General features: G+C 39.0%; 1 protein-coding gene across 1 annotated transcript; it reads left to right on the forward strand.

Annotated features, from left to right (window-relative positions):
• Positions 1-3,864: 3,864 nt before the first annotated feature.
• her13 (hairy-related 13) lies at positions 3,865-8,086 on the forward strand. The gene is made up of 4 exons (XM_077541184.1): positions 3,865-4,144; positions 4,216-4,302; positions 4,377-4,458; positions 6,127-8,086. Exons 1-4 carry the CDS (start codon positions 4,058-4,060, stop codon positions 6,570-6,572), a joined length of 702 nt encoding a protein of 233 aa, XP_077397310.1. The 5' UTR covers positions 3,865-4,057; the 3' UTR covers positions 6,573-8,086.
• Positions 8,087-12,057: the final 3,971 nt, after the last annotated feature.

Here is a 12,057-nt window from a genome sequence, read left to right on the forward strand (position 1 = left end):
ACTAGAAACAGCGAGCTGCAAATGGCCCCTGAGCCATAATTTGGACACCACTGACATAGACAATATATTAGTGGATACACATGAAAAGGGATACATAATACAGAATAAACATTCCAACACTGATTCTGTTTACGGCTGTCAGACGGACGGATTATTTCCCAACTGATTGTGGATCTTGGACTGGCCATCAGCCAATCACAGAGCAGACTGTAAGAAGACCCCGATGGCAATTATTGTTAAAGGGATACTTGACTCATTGGGGCATTTTCAGCAGTAAAAAGTTAATATTGAATTAATTTGATAACTTCGTTATTTTTCTTGCCAATTAGTAACTTGAAAAACAAAATTTCCACTTGTGTCAACTGAAGATGACGTCACCTGTGCTGAGGAAGTGGGTAACGACCAATCAGGCTCACCTGTTTTCTGGGTTTGGTCATGATTTTGGACATAAAAGTATTAATTGTACGACATGTACATGAAAATAATGACGTTTACCAAATTCATTCAACTTTTTGCTGCTGTAAGTGGCTCAATGAGTCAAGTATCCCTTTAAATACCATTGCTGACATTTTTGTACTGACTTGTGGTTTTCACACATTAGGCCAAAGCTGTTTTTGCACAGTCTGTATGTAGCCATCCATCCAGTTTTGGTGCTCATGATCCAAATGACAGACGTAGCCCCTGTATTGAATTGAACGAGAATTGAAAATGGCAGCAGTCATATCATATGTCTTACTATCAAGCCAACTATTATAATTACGAATAGATACATTGTGTACTCATCCTAACGTGATGGATGCAGTGACCAGGATGAAGAGGGCAAGGTTTCGTTATGTGCCTCGTCACATTAACACTGAACACACAGCTGATATCGTGTTATTAAGTTTGGTCTGCACCATTAGTCCCCTTTTGTTATATATTTTTTTGCATTGCAATAACATTCATGGTCACTTCTATGGTTATCATCACACTTCTTCTTTGTGTGGTGATTTATCACAAATTTATTTTACACATTAGTTACAAAATTAAACCACTATCTGTATTAAATATAAATGGATTATAAAGAAGAAAAAACAAAGTCACAGGCACTGCAATTCAGAGCTGAAACTGACTGGATGTTGTAACTCATCAATGGGATTTCAAAGCTGTACATATGGCCCATTCTCCGCCATTATTGTCGTTATGAGTGGCCCCCTTCATGAAGCCTGCAGAGAGACAGAGGGGGCTACATGGTCCCTCATCGAGCCCTCCAACAAAGGCCGGTGGGGACAGCTGCTCCCAGTCCGCACCATTAAAGTTGTGGAGCGGGGATCTGGGGGTGGCGAGGTGCCAAAACCATTCCACTTCAAAGGTCTGAGACGCTTCCTTCATTTGGGGCAGTAGAGTTTTACTGGCGCTGCTTGCGGAATGACGCGCAACGGTGGCATTTCCGTGCGTAAACGTGCATGCGCTGGGTTTGTTTATCAACAGGCACCGTGCGCATCTTTGCATACTAAGAGATCGCGTTCATAAGAAGGACAGTGAGACTCTTAATAAAAGGTATCTGATTTCAGTATGTTCAAGAAAAAAAAAGTGCTGCCTTAATTGTTATAAAGTATACGAGCAATCCTGTTAGATGGGAATACAGTCGAATTGCACACAAATCAGGAGTCAACAAACAACAGGGAGAACAAACGCATATGCAGCAGGCTCAGGCCAACACCTGTCGCTTTCTTTGGATAAGGGCCCTTAATTCCCCCGGCTGATTCTGTTTGGGACGAGGGGCCGCCAGCAGCAGCAGCTGCCAACTGAAGGCATCGCGTTACATCCGCCCAACAGGCGAGGCGATCTGATGAGGCTTGGACACAAAAGAGAGCAAGAAAGTGGAACGGTCGGGCACAAAATTACTTCATGCGGCCAGTCAGCTGAGATCCAAGCCAAGAACGACATTCAAAACCGACTTTTGCAGATACCAATGCTCCTTTTGTATCATTACATTTAGAGAGATTTATATATTTATCAGTTTAGATGTACTTTGCATTAATGTAATTCTAATATTTCACGAGGCCACTATTATTTAGTTTCATCATATTAGAAACACATCACAGACCATCTTGTATTGAATCATAAATCATGCATTTATTTATTTTTGCAGCCTAATTCGAGGCTGGCAAGTGCGCAAATTATGACACAAATTTGACAAAAGTCTTTTTTTCATTAATTTTCTGCACCAATTATCCCCACATTAATAATTAATATACAGTACATGAAAATAAGAATAGTTGTAAGTATGTATCGTTTAGGCTTTGCAGAATCGGATGATCACCAAATCAGCAATAAAAAAATAAAAAAAGATCAGAAGATGGAGCAATATAGTGTATGTATTTTAAAAACTTTTTAACTCTACAGTCAACTGACACAATTAATGGGAGGCATAGGGGGCTGGTCCAGCCCACGAACAGCGAGAAAACACGTATTAATGGATACCATGTCAGTAGAAAATTTTGCTGATAAACATTAAATGTAACATGTAATGTCTTATTTATTGGAGACGATCAATGGCGTCATTGTTCATTGGGCAAATTAAGACATTACAACCAATCACCAATTTTGCATCAAATGATAAATATCATCCAATCCCGATCTAGCTGATCATTTCAGTGTAAAATCCATGTTTAATAAATGTGATGCTTTGACACAATGAAAAGTAGTATAGTGCTTATACAACAGTGTACCCTAAATGTATTATTCCCTAAAAACAACTGAAAATACAGTCATTGATAGCTGAAATCCTGGCAACAAGAGTATACGTCACTTACAGCACAGTGGCATGTGACTCGTTAGTAGGGGTGTGAATTGCCTAGTACCTGACGATTCGATTCGTATCACGATTCACAGGTCACGATTCGATTCGATACCGATTAATCCCGATACGAATGGTCACGATTCGATACCGATTAATCCCGATACGAATTTATAAGTCGATTGTTGCGATTTTTTTCCATTCAAATTTAGAAAATACTATCAGTAAATTTGTACATGTACACTGTAAGATTTGTATGAATATATTTATCTAAAACTTGAGGCTTATAACCGTGAGCCATTGTACACAAACAGTTTGCAATCTGTTTCACATTTGAACAGCATTAAAATAAAAATATGAAGGCTTAATGTGCCGTTCATATAACATTCTTCCATGCTCAAGGTGTGAATCCTAAAAAAAAAAAAAAAAAAAAAAAAAAAAAAAAAAAAAAAAAAAAATCGATTCTGCCGATTATTGAATCGATTCGAGAATCGCGCGATGTAGTATCGCGATATATCGCCGAATCGATTTTTTTTAACACCCCTACTCGTTAGTATTCAAAAGTCGTCAGGTGTGAACAGGGAGCAGGTGTGTTTAATTTGGTATTAAAGATGGAAATTGACTACTTTTCATCGTGTTAAAATGCCCTTAGTTTACATTAGATATACTATACTCTATATTGTGCGCCTAATATACTGGCATTTGGAACAAAATGCTTACAAGAGTACAATAAAACGATGACATTATTATTATTATTATTATTATTATTATTATTATTATTATTATTATTATTATAAGTAGTAGTAGTAGTAGTAGTAGTAGTGTTAATATTTATTACAAATAATTTTATCAATTAAGGTACTCTGGAAAAAAAATTGGTTGCCAGTTGCCAATTTATTGTCATGTTGAAAAAAAAAAAAAAAAAAAAAAAAAAACGTAAAATAACATCTGAGCACTTTCTGCGTCAGTTGTGTTTAATTCAAGTGGATGAAAAAAATGAAGCGGTCGCTGCCTTGACACAAAATAAATGCGTCATTAAAGTCTGTCCAGCTCTTGCGGTGCTGACCAGAGACAAAGAGCTACTCGCCTATTGGCTGCTGCCGTGTGCGCCCTGTCGTCCCCCAGCAGGAGCAGCTCGGCCCCTATTCACATGTAAATAAGCCCCTATAAATACTAACAACAGTCAGCCGGCAACGGCAGCACGTCTCACTTGGATTGCACAAGAAACACACGTCAGGCAGCAGAGGGAGAGGAGAGAAAGCTCGCGCAAGCAACATGGCTCCTTCTGCTCGGCACAGCAAGACCGAACTTGGCGTGCAAGAGGAGGAGTCCTACTATGGGATCCAGAAGGTGGACAGAAAGGTAGGCGAGAGGAAAGACGAGGTTGCGAGGCGCAGTGGGAGTAAAATGTGTGCGTACGTAATGTGTTGCAGACTAGGAAGCCTCTGGTGGAGAAGCAGAGGCGAGCTCGCATCAACGAGAGTCTGCAGGAGCTGAGGAGCTTGCTTGCTGATTCGGACGTGAGTACACCCACAACACCTCACTCAAATGCAGAATTTACAGTTAACTCAATTTGCAACTGCCCTTTCAACAGTTGCACTCCAAGATGGAGAACGCGGAGGTGCTGGAGATGACGGTGAAAAAGGTGGAGGACGTCCTGAAGAACAGGGCGCAAGGTTGGTACCTCATCCATGTCATTCATTCAAATATAAGATGAATAAGCAATCATCGTTGCTTGGAAACGGACATTCTGGAGGGCCGCTGATGTGCAATTTATTCGTGCAGTTCAAGACTCAGTCAATTACTGATCTCAAATCGCATGGATTGGACGAGATCAGGGCTTCTCAACCACTGTGCTGTGACAGAGCATAAAAATATCCAATTACACTTAATCTGCCTCAAACATATTTATTTACAAGGAGTCATGTCTTTGTTCAACTCAATGACAGTGATAGGTGGAACAAACTTTTTATGACATTTTTGCTATGCTTTTTTTTTTTTTCCAACGGGAAGCAGGGGATTTGATCCCAGTTCCTCCTGTATTACAATTCTTCACTATTCCAAAATATTTTGGTCAATTGCATGCTTCCAACTTTGTGGGAACAGTTTGTAAAGTACCCTTTCCCATACCGTTTGAAGGCATGCTTGGAGGAGTTTTGTGTGCAAGAACCCTGACCTCAACCCCACTAAACATCTTTGGAATGTAGCCATTGAACGGAGTGGAACCAGGCCCTCTCTCAGGTCCAACATTCGGGAACGCTAATGTCACCAAAATCCTTTTGCAAGTCTTTCAATGCGTTTTTGCGGGTTCAGTTTTGTGTTCTCAGGTTACACACAAATCAATTTCTGAGTTAATTGAGAGAAGAGCCTCATTATTTCACGGCTTACCCGTTTTCTGAGCTCAAGCTGATCCGTGATTGGTCATTACCTGATCCTTGAGCAACTGTGATGTCATTTTCAGTCAACAGCAAGTGGCAAAATGGCCGCCCCATGCTATTTAATGTTCACAAACGTGCATACGACAAAAAGAAGATTTTTTTATTTAACTGTAAATAACCTTAAACATTTCTTGACAATGTTATATATGACCTCGCTAGTCTAAACATGACATTCTGATTAATCTTTCATTGATGGAATATGAGTTATGTAGCCGTTTTTATTAATCTCTGGGGGCGGCCATTTTTGCCACTTGCTATCAACTGAAGGTGACATCACAGTTGCAACAACCAATCACAGCAGAGCACCTGAGCAACTGTAATGTCATTTTCTACTTGACAGCAAGGGGCAAAAATGGTCACCCCTTGCTGTTTAATATTCACAAACGTGCATACAACATAAAGAACATTTTTGACTTGACTTCCACCTTAAACTGTAAATAACATTAAACATTTCTTGACAATAATATGTTATATGTGACCTCACTAGTCTAAATGTGACATTCTGATTCATCTTTTAATTATGGAATATGAGCTATGCAGCCGTTTTTGTCCATCTCTGGGGGCGGCCATTTTGCCACTTGCTGTTCACTGAAGATGACATCACAGTTGTAACGACCAATCACAGATCACCTAAGCAACTGTGATGTCATTTTCACTCCACAGCAAGTGGCAAAATGGTCACTGTGATATTGATAAAAACTGCTGGATTTTGCTGCTTAACTCATATATCACTAACACAATATTAACCAGAATACCGTATTTACTATTTAGACGAGTGGGATTGCACAGAGAACATATTATTGTCAGTAACATTTTTGGGAGGAGTTGACCTCCCCTTTAAATGAAAATGTTTCCAGCTCACTTTTAACAAGTTTAGTTATTCCCGACTCTCATTTGCATCAACAGAAGCCAACACGCTGAGCCACGAAGCAAGCGAGAGGTTCGCCGCTGGCTACATCCAATGCATGCACGAGGTCCACATGTTTGTGTCCACCTGTCCCGGCATCGACGCCACCGTGGCCGCCGAGCTGCTCAACCACCTACTGGAGTGCATGCCCCTCAACGAGGACCACCTCCAAGACGTGCTGATGGATCTCATCGCGGACACGTCCGGGAACGCGGGCAGCGCGTGGCGCGGAGGCGGAGACCCTCTCCGTAACGCGTTGGCCTCCCCCGGGGGAAGGAGCGTGTCCAGCGGGTCGTCTTCCGGCACGTCCGGCGAGGACTCGTGCTCCGATCTGGACGACACCGACAGCGAGCACAACCAGAGCACTGCGGAGGCTTTGGAAAACAGGGAAGCTTTGAGCACGCCCACCGTCGCCTACTCCAGGTCCATGTGGAGACCCTGGTAGGAGCCTGCCGCTTTCCACGGGCTGGATGGATCTGTGGGCACCCTGGAAAGAAATGAGGAAAAATTCCACCCCAAAACAAACACTTAAACAAACACAGGAACAGACTCTTGTACAGTTGCCTCATCCATGGATTAATTTCTGGTCCCCATAAGTCACCTTCACCAGACAAAAAAAAAAGTGCACAATGGATCCTTATCCTTTTCTGTCTATTGAATTCTGGGAAACATTGGAGTCCACTCAATGCACATGCCAACAGAAAGTATCAACCGCCACCGGTTGGATTTTGTGGCTTACTTGTTTTTAGTGGATTTTCTTTAGGCAGCACAATAAAATAGTGGTTAGCACACCTGCATCCCAATTCTGAGGTCCTGGGTTCGAACCTTGGCTTTGGTCTACCTATTTGTGTGCTGTCCCCGGCTTCCTCCCACATTCCCAAAACAGGTTGGCCATGTTGATCGAAGACTCCAGATTGTCCATGGATGTGAAAGGTTGTTTGGCTCCAGTATTGTCAACACGCATTTTGGTGCCAAAAACAGTTGACAGGTATTTTAATATGACTGAATCTGACAATGACAAGTTTTTCAAATTGGCTCGTGTTTTAGATAGTCCATATTTTTCCTCATAAAATGAAGGTTATGACGATGACATTCTCTTGATGCCACAACGTTGACAAGGCTGTCATTTGAAGTACGTTCATACAGCTTTCATTTTTGATGCCATATCGTGAAAGACGGAAATCGTTATCACAGAGAACCTTCTATATGCAAATTATGTTTTGTGAAAATCAAGCAAAAATTCCGAAAAACAGGTGAGATCAAGGCACAAACACTACTTTTAGTAATAATCAAAGTACATTTTGTAAACTGTCAAAGCACATTAAATAATTGTGAAAAAAACAGATATCTTAAACCAAAAAAACAAAACGGATGTCATTTTAGGACTCAGCAGCCCAAAATTACCCAGAAAAAACAGGTGAGATCAAGGCACAAACACTACTTTTAGTAATAATCAAAGTACATTTTGTAAACTGTCAAAGCACATTAAATAATTGTCAAAAATCTAGATATCTTAAACCATAAAAAAACAAAAAAAACAAAACCGATGTCATTTTAGGACTCAGCAGCCCAAAATTACCCAGACACCATTAGAATATCTTTGGCACTCTTTTTTTTTTTTTATTTTTTTTTTTTGGCCAGTGTATGGTTGGATGAACGATTTCCTTCAATAATGACCCTCTTCCTCACAGCGCTCACTTATAGTTCAACCACTAAGGCCAAATAAGGAATTGACCCTTTTTGATGTGAATAACTTCATGTACTGTATAAAGGTTTTGTATGGGGAGAAGCAAGCTCTTTTAGAAAATGTAAGTTTGGCAGTGCCTCTGATTAATATAAATATTGCTAATGTATTTCATAAAAATTTGTAGTTTATCTGTCTTGTAAACTCCTTTAGAATGTTGTGTTGCTATAATGTGTAGATCACTAAATTTACTTAATAAAATATTTTGAAGGAAATACTTGAGTCATGTGACTCAATGTGAAGCTTTATTGTAGCATTTGTTGTCTTGTGGGTAGCTAGCTGTTGATGTGAAGATGCTCTTTATACTGCAATGGAAGTCACATGACATCAATTTCTTGAGTTCTACTCAGTTTTGCCAACTTACAAATATGATTTAGTGGCTTTTCTGGCCCATCTGACCTTTTTTTTTTTAAACGACAAATGTAGTGATTGTGGCTAGTTTGTTTTGCTGTAGTTTCTTGTGTCCGTTTGTCATTGGATGTATCCATCAAAGCCACCCGGCAGATCATACTGCCTCCTGACTGAAGTCATAAAATGGGGTCATAATTCTTCAGTGGGCAAAAGACAGTGGAAACGTCATGTTGAACGCGAAGGGATGCTACCTAGCCTTAAAAAAAAAAAAAAAAAAGTCACAGATCAAATTGAGAACATTTTATGACGTTTGTGTTCCGTAATGCAATTACATCAACAGTTTCTAGTTTCCTCCATTTTGTCACATAAGTAATGGGAATATTTAGGGGAAATTAATCGTGCAAATCAGTGGTCAAGTGGTTAGCACGTCCGCCTCCCAGTTCTGAGGACTCCGGTTCGAGTCCAGGCTCCGGCCTTCCTGGGTATGCTGGTCTCCTCCCACATTCCAAAGACATGCATGGCAGGTTAATTGGGTGCTCCGAATTGTCCCTAGGTGTGCTTGTGAGTGTGGATGGTTGTTCGTCTCTGTGTGCCCTGCGATTGGCTGGCAACCAGTCCAGGATGTCCCCCGCCTAGTACCCAGAGCCAGCTGAGATAGGCACCAGCACCCCCCGCGACCCTTGTGAGGAATAAGCGGCCAAGAAAATGGATGGATGGATGGATGGATGAATTGTGCAAATGTGGTGTACAAGTTGTCAGAAAATATAAATACATTAAAGTAGAGATGTGTGAAATGTCTACTTCAAGTACAGTCATGAAATATTTGTATATCACAGGAACAAGTGTAATCAATAATACCAGCTCTACATTATACACAATGAACTTTGTATGGCAAAATGTTTTTCAAGTTTCTGATTCAGCAGACATGCACACATCTGTAGTCAAAACAAGGACACCGCATAGTTGCTTCAAAACAATTTTTGTTGACAGTTTTGTGTCGTTGATGCGCAAGCAGTTGGAACGACAGGGCGTGTTGTGACAAAAAGGAAACCAAGAATGCTGAGTCATTTTCATTTGAAGCCCAGCAGAAAAATGTTTTTATTGGATGAATGTTATCCTTGATTTTGACCTGCCTTCATTTGAGGTATAAAAAGTCAAATTCAGTTTGAAATATCATAACCTAAAAATTACCCACTACCTATTTCCCACCTCCACAGAAGAAAAAAAAAATCAATAAAAAATACAACTTTAGCATCAGTTCTTGTTCAATGTGAAAATGTACATATTGTGGCTGATGAGTGTATGTGTTCCCATTAGCACATTTTCCCTTTGAGTCGCACCTCCTCTCAGATGAGCTCATTGACAAAAAGCTGTTAGATCCTGTCTGGATTGTATGGACCCACCCACACAGCCATCTTCTCTTTTCGCGACACAAACAACTAATTGCGGAAAACACTCCTGCTGAAAAGATTTGAGTCCATTTTCACATCGTCCGAATCGGATCATTGAATTTGCTGTCTGATGATCCTGGAGTGTTGAAAGTATTTCAAACAAGTCATTAGCGAGGCCGGGTGGTGGAGTGGTGTGAAAGTGACAGGAAACACATTACGAGGACCTGCAGTGATCAAAGCCGCCGCTGACCATTTGACAGGCGAGCGTCAAAGCCTTGCAGAGCTCAAAAGACCTTGGGAAGGATACAAGGCGGCTCAGGTTCTTCAAAGGCGCACCACACAAAAAACCGAGGCCACCAAATTACAACAGACGAGCTCATCTCAATTTACACAAATTGAAATTCGCCAAGTGAAATGTGAACGTGTTTAGTTGAACAACAAACAAAAAGCTGAAAACATACAAGAAGCCATGACTTATTATGTTATGGCGACAAGTGGATATACACAGATTTATTGTACCATTTCATCTAATGGAAGAATATCTATATTTATACTTAATAAATATATTTTTCTTACAAATGAAATTAAGTTGGAGTAATTTTCCTCACAATGATTCAGGTGTTAAAGCAGTAAATAATAAATAAATAAATAAATAAATAAATAAATAAATAAATAAATAAATAAATACTATTACTAACAATTGTACTAGGAATAATATTAATAATGTACATAAAAAAAACCCATTTTTTATTAATTTACTTTTTACAGGGCACAATAATAACAAAACTACACTGACAGAAAAGTTGACATTTATTACATTCATTTTATTATTATCATAGGTTTTTAGTCCAAGTTATATGCAATGTATAAAATCTGCAAGTCTAAATATAGTTGTTTGGTGTCATATTTTTGTTCGGCATGGGTAATATGAGGTATCGGATGATATAGGCCTTATTTTAATGCATCGATACTCGTAACAGCATCTGATACCAGTCGCCCTCTTGTGGACGTTTTATGATCAGAAGCTAGAAATAATAAATTAGAAAGAAAAAAAATGCCATTATGTTCATCCAATTTTAACAAACAAACAAACAAACAAACAAACAAACAAAAATCCTATATTGAGATATACAGGTTTTAAAATTATTTTAATTTTATTTACGAAAAGTGCTAGTGCCATTGGTACTTGTTATTGGTATCCGTACTTAGGAGTTGAGGACTCATATTGGTATCAGTCTGAAACAAAAGTGGTATCAAACATCCCAAATTTTTGTGATTGTATTCAGTTTGTTCTCACTAAATTTGCTGACTTAATAACAACAGTTGATATGAATAAAAACAATCTGTCATTCCACAAAGTATATTTTGATCAGATTTTTTTGTGTTAAGCCAAAATAATACAATTTGGTTTGACTAACGAAGTCAACCTGAGTGGAATACGGTTGACAATGAACATCTGATTATTGAGATTGGACAAAAACAAAAGTCTTCCCCTCCATGGAAAGGTAGACAAGCCGTAACAATCGCGGAAACACATCTAAACCATCAAGATCGTCTTCATGCATCATGCTGCAGGTTGGTGGCCAGTGCATGAGTTCTGGTTCAAAGGTCAGCTTGCTTCATGCAGCAGTTGGTCTGAGAAACATTTCACGGGCGGGAGGCAGCATATGGCGCTGAAAAGGATCCCTGGGGAGCCCCGCCAACCCTCAACCGTCTTTGACTGGGAGAGAACAATCACGTCCAGCAGCAGCAACACCATTGTGGGGTCATTTGGACATTATTTCATTTATTTATTTTTGGATTGATTTTCAGTAATCATAGGGGAAACATTTATCAACACGGGTACAAATCTAGATCGATGTACTGTACATCTTAATATATTACAATTACAATTTTACATTTGTTCTAAATATATAATAAATTGTATAATATATTTTTTTTAAGTTTTATACTGTAACATAAAAGTTAAACTAATAGAAATATGGCTGCATCTTTTAGTCATTGATACAGTAATTTCATAATAAGTCATAAAATTGAGTTAATAAAATTAAAATGATGCACTGTACTGTTAAAAAAAACAAAAAACAAAACAAAACAGTGTGACATTGATTTGTGTTAGTCATTTTTCTGCCATTTTTCTTTCCATATTAACAGCTATCTAATATTTAACATGAAGTAACCTGTGAAATTCTGCACATTTTTAAAATAGTAAAATACAACTTGACCCCAGTCTCCACAAATATATGCATTATTATTAATGTTATTGTTATAAGTTTTCACGTGGACATGTCTGCTGTGTGTGTTTCTAATAACATATAGATTGCATAGACAACATTTGGTGAAGATATGTCAATTTAAAGATGAAAAATTAAGTAGCAGAAGAATGGAATAAACCATAATCAAAGGTCTCCTTAGCGACGAATACTTGCATGTACCGGAAATTT

The sequence above is a fragment of the Festucalex cinctus genome, chromosome 13, assembly GCF_051991245.1.
Source record: "Festucalex cinctus isolate MCC-2025b chromosome 13, RoL_Fcin_1.0, whole genome shotgun sequence".
NCBI lineage: Eukaryota > Metazoa > Chordata > Actinopteri > Syngnathiformes > Syngnathidae > Festucalex > Festucalex cinctus.